Here is an 18,647-nt window from a genome sequence, read left to right as displayed (position 1 = left end):
TACAGGGAATCCTTCCTAAGTGTAACTCCTTGTCTTTGGCTGTGCTACTTTTTGTATTGCAGCTGGCTATCGGGCCTGGGTGTGGACAGTAGAAGCTTTTGCAAAACAGCTGTGTTTTCAAGAACAATATGTCAAGGCTGCCTCCCATCTCCTCTCCATTCACAAAGTGTATGAGGCTCTGGAACTGCTGAAAACAAATAATTTTTACAGGTCACTACACTGGAACATTTTGACTGTTTCTAATGTAAATGCAGGGGTCTGATTCATTGCTTTCACTTCTTGGCTCTGATGTACTAGCCTGGTGCTATCTGACTCTCAGGTGCTGCAGAGGAGTATGTAAAAGGAACTAATCAACTTAAAAATCAGATTCCTGTCTGTACTTATTTAACTATTGCTTGTACAGGTAATTCCTAAGATCACTATAACTGAAAGAAATTAGAGAAAATATATATTAATTTCTGTTTTGTGAATTTGTCAGTCTTTGGCACATTGACTGAGAAAACATTTTGCAAAATGGAGAAATAGACAAAACTATCATATGTTAGAGGGCAGGGGAATTCAGAGACAAGTTATCAATGCAACAGCTGCTAACTCATTACTTCAATTTACTGCATTTCAAATTGGTATCCCTTTTTAAAAACTAAAAAGCGTGCAGTGAAATGAAAGTAAATGTAAATATAAGCATTACTGCTGATGATACAGTAAACCACCATATATGCAGTTACAACTTGCGCTTAACTTGGGTTAACGTGAGTCAAAATAGGAGGGAAACCCTAGCTGCGCATCATTCCATAAATATGCAAACGTGCTCTTGGGGTTCCTCGGGGCTGGTCAGAGTGCAACTCCTCCACTGGCTCTGCTCCAGCCCCTGGCTTCCCTCAGCTGGGAGAAGCCGGGGAGAAGCCTTGCTGCCGTGGCTGTCTGCCCACCCTGCTCCCCCAGCTGGGGGAAGCTGAGAAATCCCACCAGTCTGTCCCCTGACTCCCCCAGCTGGGGGAGCCAGGGGACCGACAGCTGTGGTGATGTGGCTTCTCCCCCCATGGGGGAGCCAGAGGCTGAAGCCGCAGGTGGAGCACCAGGCTTCCTGTTGGAGCAGGCAGGGGTTCTGACCCCCCTTCAACTAGTGCAAAATTTGACTTGGGCACTGTTGCATAGGAATGCAACCAGCACTTAAGTCAAGGTTTACTGTACATATTTTAAATACATTTTCTCCCTAGACACACCGTGTTGCATAGCGAGCCAAGTGTGTTAGCAGATTTTGATTTTTCTCAGGGGCATCAGGTCATTTGCGGTGAAAGTGGAATCCCATAACTGGACCAAACTATTAGTTCAATTAGTGAGTAATTCTATCCTAAATCTTGGGCCTGAAATACTTGTACCAGTGTCCTTTTGAAACCCCAGGGAGACTGCTGTGGTGGAAGGAATGGGTCTAAGTGTGTGGTCTTTTGTGTGCAACCAGGTAATATTTTCAACAGGATTCTCAAACAAGTTTCTCCTTTGTGCTTCAGGGAAGCAATTGTAATTGCCAAGGCCAGGTTGCGTCCAGAAGATCCAGTCCTGAAGGATCTCTACACTAATTGGGCAGCATTATTGGAGAAGGATGGTCATTATTCCACAGCAGCCAAATGGTAAGTGCTGGCAGGAAGGGAACAACACTGAGCCTATAGGACAAAGGAAGAACATTCCTAGTGCCTCCATGAGAGGCTCTTCTTAACATAATGGCTGAGATTTTTTGAGAAACTGACTGTTGAATTGGGGAGGCCCCCATCTTAAAATTGGACCAACTTCTGTTGGTGAAAAGATGCTTTCAGGCTCCACTGAGCTCTTCTGGTCAGGGGAAGGTACCGAGGAGTGTTCCAGCTAAATACAAGGTAGAACAGATTGTTTAGCGTAAGAAGTTAACGCATGAGATTATTCAAACTGGAGTGGCCATTTAATAACTTCTCAGTCATATGACAAAAGAGATGGTTAGTGGGTTAGATGGTTGTAATGAGCCATAAATCCAGTGTGTCTCAGGCCATGATTTCTCATGACTGTAACTCTTTTCGGGTATTTACACAGACTCCATTATCCTACTGTCTGAGCACCCTAAGTATTATCTAAATAGGAATGGGCAGGTCTAAATTCCCTCCCACGGAATCTGTTATTTCCCATGTAAATGATGCCTGGTGTGCATGCCATCCATCATTTCACTTGGAAGTACACAGAGATCTACAGGTGACGTTGACTTCAGGTTTTCCCTTGGAGTCCTGCACCAGTTCAGCCACTACTTGTTTGTCACAGGCCTTTTCAAAAAGAGAGATGACAACAGTTCTCTGAATGAAGTGGGAAAGAGGCTGCTCCTGCAGTGCAGGCTGGGGTTGTTGCAACACCTAGTGGGAAAATGACACATGTACGCTAACCTGCTGCTAATTAGTTTTCATCTCTCTCTTCAGTTACCTGGGGGCTGCCTCTCCCTATGATGCAGTTAAAGTTCTGGCAAAAAAAGGGGACATAGCATCCCTTAAAACGGCTGCGGAGCTAGCTCACATAGTTGGAGAAAAGGATCTGGCAACATCATTTTCTTTCAGATGTGCTCAGGAGTTTCTGTCTGTCAGGAATTGGGTGGGAGCACAGGAAGTTCTTCAAAAACAGGAAAGCTTAATGGTGAGTTTGCTGTTTATGATAGCAGTAGGCTCCTTCCAGATACAGACCCCACTTAGCAACCACTCGCCCTGTGTAACAGCATATAAGTATTGCCATAATCCTGAACATTCCTTCTGGGATTCTTTCCGATCAAAAATTGTTTGCTTGAGGTTTGTTTCTAAAGCACTCGCTGTGTGTGACACTTTGCAGATGTAAGCAAAGGATCTCTGTCATGAGTGATTTACACCTTTAAGGTGGACAGGTAATTGCGTTAATATGTCCTAACCTGCAGGAGTGGGAGCACAATCCAAACACAGGAAGGGAGAGAAGTGGACCCTGGGAGAATGTTTTTGGTTTTTTGTTTTTTTTTAAGTTGTCATTGTTAAATTGTCCTATGTAACTCTTTCTAAATATATAGCTATGATTAGGTGCTGCAGTGGGGTCATTCTACCTTAGTGGATACCACAGTATCTTTCTGTTAGATACACATTAGCTCAAACAAGGCTTGATACAGGAGCTCATGGGTGAAATTCTGTAGCCTGAGTTCTGCAGGAGGGCCATCCATAGGCCAGAATGGCACCCTTAGGATCATGTAAATACCATCCCACAGCAGCTATGCCTGAAGCATGGAGCTTGTGAAACATGTTTTCGCTGAACTTACTTGCCAGGCTTGGGCGATCTGTTCTCATATGATTTAAGGTTTTTCTGTTACCTTCCAATTCTGTAATAGCTCAGCACTCTTCCATTTTGCCTGCAGGGACAACGACTAGTTTTCTGCCTTAATGAATTGCTGTGTAAATGCCTTAGCGAAAGGAATCCCACTGAACGGAAAAGCAGCTTTCTGCCCTGTTATCATAACTGGGCTGTGAGGAACCAGGGCTCTTTCCTGGAGCTGGTGAGCGAGGTGTGGCGGAGTGTGTTTGGTGTGAATACAGCTGAAGGAGCCAGGAATGTGTTTGAGCAGCTGCACAGTATTGAGTATCCTCCTGCCACGAGCAACACCCATCCCAAACAGGTAATTTATCTAGGATCAGTATGTACTAGCCCTCTGAGTGGGGACAGCGTGAGCTAGTAGAATACAACCTTGATTTCACAAACACTGAGCTTATGATCCAGCCGCTCTGAGCCACTTTTTCCAGCGTGGGGTGGGGGAAAGAATCATATAAAAGCAATGGCCTTGAAAAACAAATCTGTACCCTCTGTTGCCTTTGTTTCTTTGGTGTGAAGGGCAAGAAGAAAGTGAAGCAGTGCCTCTTACTGCACCATACACAGCAGACATACTGTAAAGTTGAGTTACTCAGTTTTATTAAGTGTTTGATTGTTAAGAACTTCTTAGGCTACGTCTACACGTGAAGCCTACATCGAAATAGCCTATTTCGATGAATAACGTCTACACGTCCTCCAGGGCTGGCAACGTCGATGTTCAACTTCGACGTTGCGCGGCACCACATCGAAATAGGCGCTGCGAGGGAACATCTACATGCCAAAGTAGCACACATTGAAATAAGGGTGCCAGGCACAGCTGCAGACAGGGTCACAGGGCGGACTCAACAGCAAGCCGCTCCCTTAAAGGGCCCCTCCCAGACACAGTTGCACTAAACAACACAAAATACACAGAGCCGACAACTGGTTGCAGACCCTGTGTCTGCAGCATGGATCCCCAGCTGCCGCAGCAGCAGCCAAAAGCCCTGGGCTAAGGGCTGCTGCCTACGGTGACCATAGAGCCCCGCAGGGGCTCGAGAGAGAGCGTCTCTCAACCCCTCAGCTGATGGTCGCCATGGCGGACCCCGCTATTTCGAAGTTGCGGGACGCGCAACGACTACACGGTCCCTACTTCGACGTTGGACGTCGAAGTAGGGCGCTATTCCTATCCCCTCATGGGGTTAGCGACTTCGACGTCTCGCCGCCTAATGTCGAAGTTAACTTCGAAATAGCGCCCGGCGCGTGTAGCCGTGACAGGCGCTATTTCGAAGTTAGTGCCGCTACTTCGAAGTAGCATGCACGTGTAGACACGGCTTTAATCTGCAACAGGGAAAATAAGGGTTCTACTGTAATACAAACACAACTTTAACTGTTGGCCGGGATGACAACAGCACTAACTGTTCACTAGAGGTGATCTGCATTCAAACTTTAAACTTAAAGAGGAGTTTTGGGACTAGGATAAGAGTATTGTTGGCAACTATGTAACCTAGCTCAGGACAGAAAGTCACATAATGGGTGGTAAGGGTCAGAACTGAAAGGTATTGTCCAAATTGTGAGGCTTGGTTGCAGACTGGGTTTGTTCCTATGGCCACATTTATGGTTTAAGATTGTGTGTAAAGGAGGTGCTAGAAGTGCGAGGCTTCTCTAGGATTAAGGTACTAGATTGGCGCCCAGGAGATCTGAGTTTGGTGTCCAGCTCTGCTCCAGACTTGCTGTGTGATCTTGGATAAGTTACTTACCCTTTCTGCACTAGTGTTTCCAAAGCTGTAAAATACAGGGCTGCTTGCCCGTGCAAAACCCAGTCTACTTGCCACCTTAAAGTGCTTTGACCACAGCTGAAAGAAGATATGTAAATTGTAGAATTAAGTGGGGCATATGTTAAGGTTGGCTCAGGTTAAGAAAGGTGTTTTGAGGGACTCTTCTAGGTTCCTTTCACAATGAAGACAACCTGCAAGCCTTGTATATGGCTACATTCTGCTTCCCTTATCCTCCAGTATTCTTTCTTGGTTTGCAACAAAACTCTTAACAATGACTTTGCTGCTTCCTGTAGCTCCTGTTCCATATCTCCCACGATCTGACCCTAGCAGCACTAAGCCATGAAACATCTTCGTGGGATGAGGCTGTGAAAGCTATTCTTGGAGCTGTGACACGCAGCTATGATGCCGGGAACTTCACTCTTATGCAAGAGATCTGCAGTCTCGTCGTTCCCAAAGGTAAACTGCTCCTCCTTCATTTTGCTGGATGTTAACAGATGGGGAGCATCCCATTGTGAGCAGCCCTTCAGGCGGGATCTCCACAAAGTCCAGTCCCCTCTTAGCCTTGCTCAATCTTTGTCTCGTTATTTTGAGTTCTACTTTCTCATCAAAACATCTATAAAGGCTAGGCTAAAAGAGGGAGACTTTCCTGCTTCAAGAGTAAATCAACCACTGACTGCCCTGGGTTAGGAAGAAACTTCAAGACCAAGTTATTCCATAATGGTCCTCTTCAATGTTACTTACATCTTCCTCTAAAGAATCTCATACAGCTGGAGTGAGAAGACAGGCTAAATGGCCCCAGGAGTGTTCTGCTATGGCATTCCCAGAGCTGTACTATCCATGGGATGGTTTGGACAGCCACCCCAGGCCCTGCAGCAGCTAACTCAACTATTTGGACAGAGCCCAAGGATTTCCTGGGGTCTGGCAAGGGCCCTCCCCATCCCCACACCTTACCACAGCGTCGGGAGCTGGAGTGAGCTGGGAGGCTGCTTGACTCTGTCACCCTCTCACTGCGCTTTGCTTCACCAGAACAGCAGGAAGCAGAGCATCCTAGTCCCACCGTGCTCCGCTTCCCACTGCTGTAGTGAGTGTGTGGTGGGGGGGCTCACCCCTGGTGTAGCCCTGTGCCAGGTCTCCCCCAGTGCTGGTAACCCCCAGGCTCACTTTGCTCAGGAGAGGTTGCTTCAGGTAAAGGAGCAGAGCAGGGACAGAAGCAGCAGGGTTTGTGGGAAGGAGTGTAGCGAGGATCCTGTCTAGCTTTGCAGAATAGGTGCATTGGGCAGTTCTTTGTGTTATTTTGGAGAAACCCCTTTAATACAGGTCTTTTTCTCCTCCCTTTCCAGGCTGTGATTACCTGAGAGGCAATCTGGACAGCACAAACATTCAGAGCATGGCGGCTTGCGGAAGTTTAGAAGGCTTTGTGGCTTATGCCTTGCTGTATGATCTGTGGTGGAACCTACCCAAGGATTCCCTTGTTTTGGTACAGGCTGTGCTGCATTCCGTGCTCTGTCCTAGTGAACGGACAGCTGTTGACCAGAGTGACCTTACAGCTAACTCTTGCCCTGAAGAAACTGTTAATCATACTGCAGCCGAGGTGGAAGAAAACCTCCCAAGTGCAAACCATAATAATGCTAGGACAGAAAACATGTTGACAGGTAGCTTAAGTGATTTGGGAGAGAGGCAGCTGAAGCTGAATGGCTGTAAAGTGCTCCTTTCTGAAGAGCATGCTGCCTTGCAGAACACCCAGAAGGACATATCTGAGGTCCAGCAGACTTTGGCAGACATGATCCGCCAGCACCAGAGGAACAACCTCCAGGAAACCATAAAAGATGGGATGCAGGAAAGCAAGATACATGTGGGATCTGAGATTGAACCGGACAGGATGGGACCACCAAGCAACCAGAGCCATTGGTAGGTTTCAAACCAGCAAGGTGCAGAGGGAGATCAGATTCTGCTTTCTCAATTTACAGCTGCTGTAGCCTCCAGCTTAGGCCACTCACTGTACGATTCCTGAGAAGCTAAAATCCCCAATGCTATTCATAGGCCAGTTAAAAAATCTTAAATAAAATTCAGGTCTGATGGCAAAGGATTGTTGGAAAACTCTAAACTGAACTGCCATGCTCCTAAGCTTACTGTAGATGAGTAAATGCCCTTAAAATACAAAAGGCCTTAATGCTGTCCAGGGCTACGTCTACACGTGAAGCCTACATCGAAATAGCTTATTTCGATGAATAACGTCTACACATCCTCCAGGGCTGGCAAGGTCGATGTTCAACTTCGACGTTGCGCGGCACCACATCGAAATAGGCGCTGCGAGGGAACGTCTACACGCCAAAGTAGCACACATCGAAATAAGAGTGCCAGGCACAGCTGCAGACAGGGTCACAGGGCGGACTCAACAGCAAGCCGCTCCCTTAAAGGGCCCCTCCCAGACACAGTTGCACTAAACAACACAAGATACACAGAGCTGACAACTGGTTGCAGACCCTGTGCCTGCAGCATGGATCCCCAGCTGCAGCAGCAGCAGCCAGAAGCCCTGGGCTAAGGGCTGCTGCCCACGGTGACCATAGAGCGTCTCTCAACCCCTCAGCTGATGGTCGCCATGGTGGACCCCGCTATTTCGAAGTTGCGGGACGCGCAACGACTACACGGTCCCTACTTCGACGTTGAACGTCGAAGTAGGGCGCTATTCCTATCCCCTCATGGGGTTAGCGACTTCGACGTCTCGCCGCCTAATGTCGAAGTTAACTTCGAAATAGCGCCTGGCGCGTGTAGCCGTGACGGGCGCTATTTCGAAGTTAGTGCCACTACTTCGAAGTAGCGTGCACGTGTTGACACGGCTCAGGTGAGCCATGCCTTAAGAGGGCAGGAGAATGGAAAGGGTGTTCTGGATAGAAGAATTTCTCTCTCTCTCGGTGTAGGATTTGTTTAGCCTTTGATATTCATGTGTTGTACATGAAGCAATTATTGTCATGTATGTTTTATTCTCTTGACAGTAAAGTAGCAGCAAAGGAACCGGTTTCCCTGCCTGAGCTAATGAAACGGCTTACAGAGGCAAACCAGAAATTAGCAGAATTTCCAGAGACTTTAAAGGTAAGGTTTAAGACAGGGTAGAACATGTCAATAAGATGACAGCATTTGATACTTGCTAATAAGGCAGTTTCTTGGCCAAAGTGCTATGCTATTATTCCATTCTCCAGTTCTGCAAGTTAAGTCTCTGCACCAGAAAGCAGCGGTCTAGATTTAGGCTTGCTCAATTGTTTCGTCACTGCTGCCTGGTGTAGGAAGAGAGGAACATTGCTGGTTTTGGCCTGGATAAACTTGTTTATGCCACTTTAAAGAGGCAAGTACCCTGTAATGTCTGGACAGAAGAAACCACATCGCTGGTGTCCAAAAATGAATGATAGACACGTGGCAGCTTGCCATTGTTCTAGTCGCAATACAAACACATTGAGAGAGTTAAGTTATAGCAATCTTCTTGGTTAGACTGTTCACAGTAAACCTCAGAAAAGTTCTGTGAGCCACACAGCATGAGTAGCTTCCCTTGAGGGGTGAGGTGTTGGAGGCTGTTTGTGATATAATTTCCTCCTCAAATATGATTTCAGTGCGGTTAGCAGCACTTTGTGGATCTTCACACTAGGTAGACCTTTGAACCACACTCCAGTATGAATCTTTCATGTACTTTTAAGATATTTCTTAGTAGTTATGGTGAGTATATAAAAACATAAGACCAGCCATACTGGGTCAGACCAGTGGTCCATCCAGCCCAGTAGCCTGTCCCAGATGTTTCAGAGGCATTTAGATGTTTAGGGACACCCTGAACATAGAGTTGTGTCCTGACCATGTTGGCTAATGGGTTTTGATGGACCAGCTCTCCATGGACATACATCATTCTTTTATACTTCTGGCCTTCACAACATCCCCTGGCAAGGAGTTCCAGAGGTTGACGAGGTGCTGTATGAAGAAGTTTTTGTTTTAAATATGCTTCCTGTTGACTTCATTGGGTGAGTCCTGGCTCTTATGTTACATGATATAGTAAATACCCTTCTTTATTCATTTTCTCCATACCATTCCTAATTTTAAAACCTCTATCATGTCCCTCTTATTTGTGTCTCTTTAAGTTGAACAGTCCCAGTCTTTTTAATCTTTCCTCATATGGAAGCCATTCCATACCCCTCGTCATTTTTGTTGTCACCCTCTGTGCTTTTCCCAATTCTTATATCTATTTTCAGTTGCAGTGATCAGTACCAGGTGCAGAATTCAGGGTGTTGGATGTGCCATGAATTTATGTAGAGGCATTAATGTTTTTTACTTGTTTGAGATTTTTTTTTTTTTTTGGTCTTATTATCCATTCCCTTCCTAATGGTTCTCCCCAGCATTGTTAACAGTTAACCAATATGGGCTGGAGCAGCCCCCTGCCTGCTGTGGGTGGAAGGTTCTACAGCTCCATGGGGCCCACCAGCTCCATCCAGGGGGTGGAGGAGCACTCCAGCACTGCTGGAGTAGACCTGGTCTGTGGCAGGCCAGACTGCTCTGCAGGCAGGGAAACTCCAGCCCAGCTGGGCTGGATCAACTTCCCCTCCCTTCCCACCATTTAATTAGTTAACATGTAAATCGGGTAAACATTCAAAACCAGTTAACTAATTAAATGGGATTTCACATCCCTAGTTCTTCCATTAGCTTTCTTTAACTGCCATTGCACATTGGATGTTTTCAGAGCTCTATCCCCCATGACTCCAAGATACCTTTCTTGAGTGGTAAATGCTGATTTTGTATGTATAGTTGAGATTGTGTTCCACTGTGCATTACTTTTTATTAAGCAACTTAATGTTAACTTCTGTTTTGTCACCAGTTTTGTGAAATCCCTTTTTAAGTCTGTTTTGGACTTAACCTACCTTAAGTAATTTTGTTTTGTCTGTACTTTGCTACCTCACTTATTCATCAATTATCTAGAGAAAAGGGGTAAGCAGTGAGGTGGCAAAGTTTGTAGATGACACCGAACTGTTCAGGATAGTCAAAACCAAAGCAGACTGTGAAGAACTTCAAAAAGATCTCAGCAAACTGAGTGATTGGGCAGCAAAATGGCAAATGAAATTTAATGTGGGTAAGTGTAAGGTAATGCACATTAGGAAGAATAACCCCAATTATACATACAATATGATGGGGCAAATTTAGCTACAACAGATCAGGAAAGGGATCTTGGAATATGTGTTCTCTGAAAACATCCACGCAGTGTGCAGCAGCAGTCAGTAAAGCAAATAGGATGTTAGGAATAATTAAAAAAGGGATAGAAAATAAGACAAAGAATATCTTACTTCCCCTTTATAAAACTATGGTACGCCCACATCTTGAGTACTGTGTGCAGATGTGGTCTCCTCACCTCAGAAAAGATATATTGGTGTTTTGGAAAAGGTTCAGAAAAGGGCAACTAAAATGATTAAGGGTTTGGAACAGGTCCCATATGAGGAGAGGCTAGAGAGAGACGGACTTTTCAGTCTAGAAAAGAGGAGACTGAGGGGCGATATGATAGAGGTATATAAAATCATGAATGGTGTGGAGAAAGTGAATACAGAAGAGTTATTTACTTGTTCCCATAATATAAGAACTAGAGGACACCAAATGAAATTAATGGGTAGCAGGTTCAAAACTAATAAGAGTGAGTTTTTCTTCACACAGCGCACAGTCAACCTGTGGAACTCCTTACCAGAGGATGCTGTGAAGGCCAGGACTCTAACAAAGTTTAAAAAAGAGCTCGATAAATATTTGGAGGTTAGGTCCATAGATGGCTATTAGCAAGGGGTAAGGTATGGTGCCTAGCCTTTTGTTGAAGGCGGGAGATGGATGGCAGGAGACAAATCGTTTGACCATTGTCTTCAGTTCACCTCCTCTGGGGCACTGGCTACTGTCGGTAGACAGGATACTGGGCTAGATGGACCTTTGGTCTGACCCAGTATGTCCATTCGTATGTTCTTATGTTATGTGCTGTTTACCCCTTTTTCCAGATTATTTCTGAGCCCATTGGACAGTGCTGGTCCTAGTACAGATCCTTTGAGGGACATGATTTACTTTTTCTCCATTGTGAGAACTGGTAATTATTCCCGCCCATTGTTTCCTATATTTTAACCAGTTTCTGATCCATTGAGGAAAACTTCTTCTCATGGCTATAATCTGAAGAAGTGGGTCTGTCCCATGAAAGCTCATCACCTAATAAATAATTTTGTTAGTCTTTAAAGTGCTACTGGACTGCTTTTTTGTTCCTCTCATCCCGTGACTCCTTATTTTGTTTGAGCCTTTGAGGATGGACCATGTCGAAGGCTTTTGGAAAGTCCAGGTAGCCACTGGATCATCTTTGTCCACATTTGTTGATATCCTCAAAGAATTCTAATAGACTGGTGAGGCCTGATTTCTCGTTACAAAAGCTGTGCTGACACTGTGTTCACCCACATGTCTGATAATTCTGTTCTCTTCTATAGTTTCAACCGATTTGCTTGGTTAGGCTTACCGGCCTGTAATTATCCAGATTGCCTTTGGAGCTTTTATTAAAAATCAGCACTACATTAGCTATCCTGTTAGAGGCTGATTTAAGTGATAGTAGTTCTGCAACTGCTTTGAGATCTGATTAAGTGAATACCATCTGATCCTGGTTCTACTGCTTTTGCTCTATCAGTTTGGTCTGGGACTACCTCTATTGATATCTCACTCTGTACCAGATTTCTCACCTAAAAAACTGATGCAGGTGTGCGACTCTCCCCTCATATCCTCTGCAGTGAAGACAGATGCAGATAATTCACTTAGATTTTCTGCAATAGCCTAGTCTTCCTCGGGTGCTCCTTTAGCATCTCAGTTGTCCAGTGGAGTCATTGTTTGGGGGGCTGCCTGCTTCTGATGTAGTTACAAAACTAACTGCATGGTTTTTTTGGTTTTGCTGATTATTCTTAGGTTCTTTTTGGCCTGCCTTATTATACTTGTGCAGTTGACTTACCAGAGTTTGTTGCTATTTTCTTCAGTAGGATTTGATTTCCAGTTTTTAAAAAATGTTTTGTCTCTTAACTTCCTCTTTCATTCAGTTTTGTCTATGGTGGCATTTTTGGACTTGTTTTTGTTTTTATTTGGGGTATACATGTAGATTGAACCTCCATTGTAGTGTTCTTTAAAAGTTTCCATACAGTTTACAGACATTTCACTCTAGTGACTGTTTCTGCTAATTTCTTTTTAACTAGCCACCTCATTTTGCAGTTTACCTTTTCGAAGTAAAATGCTATTCCGGTGGGTTTTTTAGTATTTTCCTCTGTGAGGATGTTGCATTTAATGACACTATGGTCACTGTTATTGAACAGCTCAACTGTATTCACCTCTTGGACCAGATTCTGTGCACTACTTAAGAATGAACCAAAAATTGCCTTTCCAGGATTAGCTGCTCTGAAAAGCAGTCTTTAAAGGTATCTAGAAACTTCCATCACTGCTTCCTATCCTTAAGTGACCTGTTCCAGTCAATATCACCACCTTGATCAGGTGGTTGGCAGTATATTCCTGCTGGTATGCTCTTACTATTCAACCAAGGAATTTCTATCCATAGAGATTCTCTGTTATTGCTTGATTCATTTAAAATTTTTATATTTGACTTTCTTTCACATATAGTGCCACTCCACCACCAGAACAACCTTCTCTCATTCTTGTGTATTTGGTACCTTGGTACTACTTAGTAACTGTCATCAGTCTACCAAATTTCTGGTGTGCCTGTTAGATCAATATCTTCATTTTAATACAAATAATTTGAGTTCATCAGTCTTCATAAGTAGACAAGCACTTATAAAATTTGTCAGTTTTTAGTTGTCTGCCTTAATCTGATGTTACTGAGTGGGACTTACGTCTAACCTCTCTCTTCAGCACCTACCTGTACTTTTAGCAACTTCAATCCTCTGCTTTTCTAAGATACAAAGTATCCCCTTTATTACATCCTTCCCCAAGGGATGGCTGTCTTCCACACCTGTGAGGTTTCCCTCTATTCCTTCATTTAAAAGCCTCCTCTGACCTTTTGAATGTTACATGCCAGAGCTCTCGTACTGTTTAATTGGAGCTTTTCCATCTAGATTGCCGTTCCTAAGAGATTCCTCAGTTCCTAATCAACCTAAATCCCTCCTCCAAACATCATCTCATTCTTGCACTGAAACCCTGCAGTTCTGCCTGTCTAAGTGGTAGCATTTCAGAGAATGCTAACAGGGGGATTCTGGACTACAATCTCTTAACCTAACCACAGCCTTGATGACCTCTCTCCAACTTTTGCCCTGTATGTACCATAACCGGCAGCTCCTCTCCAGCACTACACAGAAGTCTATACAGAAGTATTGAGAGGTTTGCAGCTGTAAGGCAATTCAGCCTGTGTAAATAAACAGTTTTTACTAGCTCAGCAATAATGACAGCTGAAATCCGAGATGACTTAAGACAATGTAATATTAAAAAACCAGCACTCTTCAAATCATCCTCGTCCCCTATCCTTTAGTAAATATATAGAGCAGCCATTCTGATACTGAACACGACCACGAGGAGGGAGAAACAAACTTGGCTAAGCATGCATCCTGTACTAGAAAGCAGAGTGCATAAAATTGCAGCAAATGACCTGCTGATTTGCTTTCCTGGGGCTCTTCTGCATTTTGTGCCAGGGCCAGCATATTTCTACAGATGGTTTCCCTGTCCCTGAATTACTTTACATGCTAGTTCTACCCTGTTTAAAGAGCAGATAACATCTGTGGTTCTCTTTGCAGGTCTTCCCTTTCCCAGATGTGCTGGAGTGTGGCTTTGTGATACTTCACATAGGATCCCAGTGCCCCACAGCGCTGAATCCAGAACTTCAGCAACAGGCTTTGGACCTGGTTAGGAAATACGACAAAGCTGAAATTTATGAAAAAATCCGCAGGAGGTTCTTAACATGAAATTCTTTTCAAGCCTGGTCAGTCTGAGCTCCCAGCAGCTATGCCAAGTCAGGGCTGTACTGTGTGTTTTCAAGAGAAGGGCTGTCTGTGGTTACCATATTTTGGAGGATGCTTTGTTCTAGAAAATGGCTTCCTGAAAATTAAGTTTAGATACAGACTTTCACTATGTGTCAGTTACTAATGGCCACTCACAGCTCCATAATTGAAACTCTTTGTGAAAATGGAACACTTTGGCCCTTTGTTTTTAATATACACACCATCTTGTCTAAATTAGATTTGAAAAAAAAATTGGGGAAGAGAAATTATTGAAGAGAATCCTCTGAATTTACATACAGTTGTAATCAAACCAGACTGCTACATTCAACATTTTGGCAGTAAAAAGATAGTTGCTGTCTAATTAAAAAGAAATAATTTGATTTAACTGTAAGCAACTTACTACTTAGTCTTGAACACATGACTTTTTTGTGTATTTAAATACTGTTTTGCTTTCTCTTTAAATAAAAATCTTACATTTTTGAACGTTGAATTCAGTAGGAAAAGTGGCTGGGGAGAAAGGAGCCAGAGACTAGTTTTTAGGTGACCGGTTTTATTCACAGTGCACCACATGCTACTTTAGGTCCTGTTCTGTCAAACAAGAAGTTTTCATGACTATATGAGGTCTCTTCATGTTCATCTTAGAAGAAGTAGCAACCTTTTGTGAATGGTTTTTGAAGAGGAACATTTTTTTTTGGCTATACTAGTGGTATATTTGGCCGTAACAGTAGTTCAGGGGAGATGTAAAAATCAAGGCCTTTTGCTTGTGTAATAGAGCTGAGCTAAGCAACTGTTGACCCCTAATATTTCATGTACAGCTAGCCTCCGGATTCACATAAGGCTTTGCTTGTTTTAATCTGAAATGTCAGTTCTTCCCTGGAAGCCTGGATTTCCACTCTCACAAAAAGCAAGCTGAGTAGGGCTGTGTCTACACGTGCACGCTACTTCGAAGTAGCGGCACTAACTTCGAAATAGCGCCCGTCGCGGCTACACACGTCGGGTGCTATTTCGAAGTTAACTTCGACATTAGGCGGCGAGACGTCGAAGTCGCTAACCTCATGAGGGGATCGGAATAGCACCCTACTTCGACGTTCAACGTTGAAATAGGGACCGTGTAGACAATCCGCGTCCCGCAACGTCGAAATTGTGGGGTCCTCCATGGCAGCCATCAGCTGGGGGGTTGAGAGACTCTGTCTCTCCAGCCCGTGTGGGGCTCTATGGTCACCGTGGGCAGCAGCCTTTAGCCCAGGGCTTCTGGCTGCTGCTGCAGCGGGGGATTCATGCTGCATGCACAGGGTCTGCAACTCGTTGTCGGCTCTGTGTATCTTGTGCTGTTTAGTGCAAGTGTGTCTGGGAGGGGCCCTTTAAGGGAGCGGCTGGCTGTTGAGTCCGCCCTGTGATCCTGTCTGCAGCTGTGCCTGGCACCCTTATTTCGATGTGTGCTACTGTGGCGTGTAGACGTTCCCTCGCAGCGCCTATTTCGATGTGGTGCTGCGCAACGTCGATGTTGAACATCGACGTTGCCAGCCCTGGAGGATGTGTAGACGTTATTCATCGAAATAGCCTATTTCGATGTCGCCACATCGAAATAGGCTACTTCGATGTAGGCTTCACGTGTAGACGTAGCCTAAGTGTCACATGCAGCTCATGTAACGTCCATAACTGAGACCAGTGAGTGTTCAGAGAGATGGATTGTGCAGCTAGAGGGGTAAGGAAATTCAAAATCAGTGAAGCTTGAGCATAGGGAATATACAACTTGTTCAGGTCCAGCCTATGAGCTTGACTTAAATGTAAAGTAAGAAAGTTTAATAGAACATTAAAGCTGCTTTGGCAGAACAGAGAAACAGAAGCATATTCGTTATGCTAAGGAAAAGATAACTGTTGAGGAACATTCATTCCATAAATTGTCTGTTGCTCCATAAAGAAGTCCCCTTCACCTTCTGCTGAGGCAGGAATAAGCCACGCTTCAAGGAAGCTGCAGCCAACCCTAAAGCCAAACTACCTTAGCTGCCATTAACAAAAGGTGGAACATAACTAAGTAGAAATATTTACACTACAACTATATTTATCCAGTATTTGTACTGAAGTAGCTTTTTTTGATACTTTAAAAACAATGAGTAAAAGTCAAAGAAAATATTGTACTTTTTTACTCCATGGCCATGTCCAGAAGCCCTCAGTTACTTGCTACTTTCATCATGCTTCACTAACCCCTGCACAAGCCAGCATTCTGATTGGTTATGTTCTTTAAAGAAAAAGCATGATGATTGGATGCAGCTGTGCTTTTGCCCATCAACAAGCACAATGGCCCTGCTGATGATGTAGCTTTTAAAAGGTGGCTGCTTCACCACCTTTTCATTCAAAAAAAGGTATTTGCAGGGTGGGGGAAGGAGGCTGGAGCCAGTGTACAGGGCAGAGGTGGTGGACCTAACTCTCCTCCCCTGGCTGAGGAAACAGTGCTGGGAACTGCTTATGGGAGGGTGTCCACACTGCTTCTATTGGATAGATTTTTGGCCAATAGGAACAGTGGAAGGTGGTACCTGGGAATAGCTGGGAGCACAGAGCAAGGTAAGGGCCTCATGGCCGGCCCTAGCAGCTCCATCCCTCCCTACCCAGCTCCTGAATTCTCCTTTGCTCCTGCACCCTTCCCTCTGGCCAAACACACCCCACTGCCCAGTTTACTCCTGCACCTGCCCAGATATTTCCCCTCCTGCCCAAGCCTGCTCCAGCACCCTACCACACACCCAGATTAGGGAAGGAAAAATCCCATTTAATTGGTTAACCTGCTTACATGCTGAGTTTCACCAGTTAACTGATTAAATTGGGTTGTTTTTTTTTGCGGGGGGGTGGTGTCATACAAGGGACCAACACATCCTTGCCTGCAGCACTCCTGTGGGTGGAGGATTTGCCATTGGGGCCAGAGTAATGCCCCCCCAACCCCAGCCATCTGCAGTAGCTCAGGCATTGGTGTGCTGTGGTGCATGATACTCCAGCTGGGCCAGAGCAGTCCCTGTCCTCAGTGGTCCTGGGTATAGTGTGGACTGAAACAGCCCCACTCCCATCTCACCACCCAGTAATCTGAAATGTCTGTAATTTGACTTATTTGGCCATGACTATACTTAAATTTCAGATTTCAAGTATAAATATATATAGTACATGTGCCTATAGTATATAATACATCTGTGGGTGCATAAGCAGTTAACTATTCAGAGTAATTATTAATGGTTCAATCAGGGTGGAAGGGACAAACAACTCAGTTTTGCCCCAGGTGCTCTTCAATATCTTCATCAATGATTTACAAAATGGCACAGTAGGCTTATCAAGTTTGCAGCTGATACCAAAGTGTGAGGGATTGCAAGTGTTTTTGAGGATAGGGCCAGAATTCAAAATGACCTGGGCAAACTGGACAAGAGATGGGAGGAAAATACTTGGATAAGAACAAATTCTAAGTACTTGACTTCAGCAGGACCAATCAGTTTCACATATACAAAATAGGAAAGAACTCCTAGGCTGGAATACTGCAGAAAGGGATCCAAGGATCATCATGGACCACAAGCTGTGTATGAGTCAGTGTGACACTGTTGCAAAAAGCCAAACCATGACTCTGGGATGCAGTAAAAGGAGTGTTGTGGGCCCAGACATGAGAAGTAATTCTTCCACTCTGAGTACCTCATTTTAGGAAAGATATGGAAAAATTTGAAAGGGTTCAGAAAAAAAAACAACTAAATGTCTAAAAAATATGACCCACATGGGAAAATTAAAAAAAACCTGGATTTGTTTAGTTTTGAAAAGCAAAGGCTGAGAGGGCACATGATATCAACTTTCAAGTACCTAAAAGGGTATTACAAGGAAGGAGGAAATAAATTCTTCTTCTTAGCCTCTGATGATAGAACAAGCAGCATGGGGCTTTAATAGCAGCAAGGGAAGTTCACTGGGAAAAATTTCTTAACTGCTGAGGTAATTACTGGAATAAATTGCCTACCATGGTTGTAGAATCTCCATCATTGGAGATATTTAAGAACATGTTGGATAGATATCTAACAGGGATGATGGAAAGGGTGCTTGGTACTGACCTCTTGAGGTCCCTTCCAGTTCTAGTGTTCTATTATTCTAAGACAGACACACCCACCCAAACACACCAATGTGTATGCATGTTATTTTTCATGTAAATATTTATGCATCCACAGTTCCCTATGATAACTCAGTTAACCATAGATCATCATATGACAGCTTTTTTATTTCTGGGTACTTGGATAACAACATTTGTACCTTTACTCAAGTAGTTTTCCAGAAGGATACTTTTCACTTTTACTTACTTGTTTTCAAAAGTAGCAGTACTTTTACTCAAGTGACTTTCACTGCTGCCATTTATCAGGCTCCCACTCAGCTACTTAGGGCTGGGTACAGCTACCTTCTAATCATGCATTTGTTCTCTTTTCTGAGCAACAGAAGCCTCCCACATTCATTACAGCAAAGATAATCCCTCCCAAGGTACAAACCATCCTCCTGGAGCTGGTTAATGAGTATCCCAGACCTGGTACTGGGCAATACAAAACGATCCATCAATGTTGGATGAAGCACAGGTGCATTATTATTTGGTCTGCTT

The 18,647-nt window shown here is 44.3% G+C and overlaps 1 protein-coding gene across 1 annotated transcript in view; it reads left to right on the top strand.

Moving 5' to 3' along the window:
* Nucleotides 1–18,615, top strand: part of GEMIN5 (gem nuclear organelle associated protein 5) — a 45,034-nt gene extending 26,419 nt beyond the window's left edge. Inside the window, exons 21-28 of the mRNA XM_075009300.1 lie at nucleotides 63–210; nucleotides 1,509–1,628; nucleotides 2,436–2,646; nucleotides 3,383–3,640; nucleotides 5,378–5,540; nucleotides 6,425–6,992; nucleotides 8,078–8,174; nucleotides 13,844–18,615. Coding sequence (XP_074865401.1) covers nucleotides 63–210; nucleotides 1,509–1,628; nucleotides 2,436–2,646; nucleotides 3,383–3,640; nucleotides 5,378–5,540; nucleotides 6,425–6,992; nucleotides 8,078–8,174; nucleotides 13,844–14,011 — 1,733 coding nt within the window. The 3' untranslated portion in view covers nucleotides 14,012–18,615. The remainder of the gene's footprint in view (nucleotides 1–62; nucleotides 211–1,508; nucleotides 1,629–2,435; nucleotides 2,647–3,382; nucleotides 3,641–5,377; nucleotides 5,541–6,424; nucleotides 6,993–8,077; nucleotides 8,175–13,843) is intronic.
* The last annotated feature ends 32 nt before the right edge of the window (nucleotides 18,616–18,647 follow it).

Source organism: Carettochelys insculpta, chromosome 15, assembly GCF_033958435.1.
Source record: "Carettochelys insculpta isolate YL-2023 chromosome 15, ASM3395843v1, whole genome shotgun sequence".
Classification (NCBI taxonomy): domain Eukaryota; kingdom Metazoa; phylum Chordata; order Testudines; family Carettochelyidae; genus Carettochelys; species Carettochelys insculpta.
This window is presented reverse-complemented; position numbering and strand designations above follow the sequence as displayed.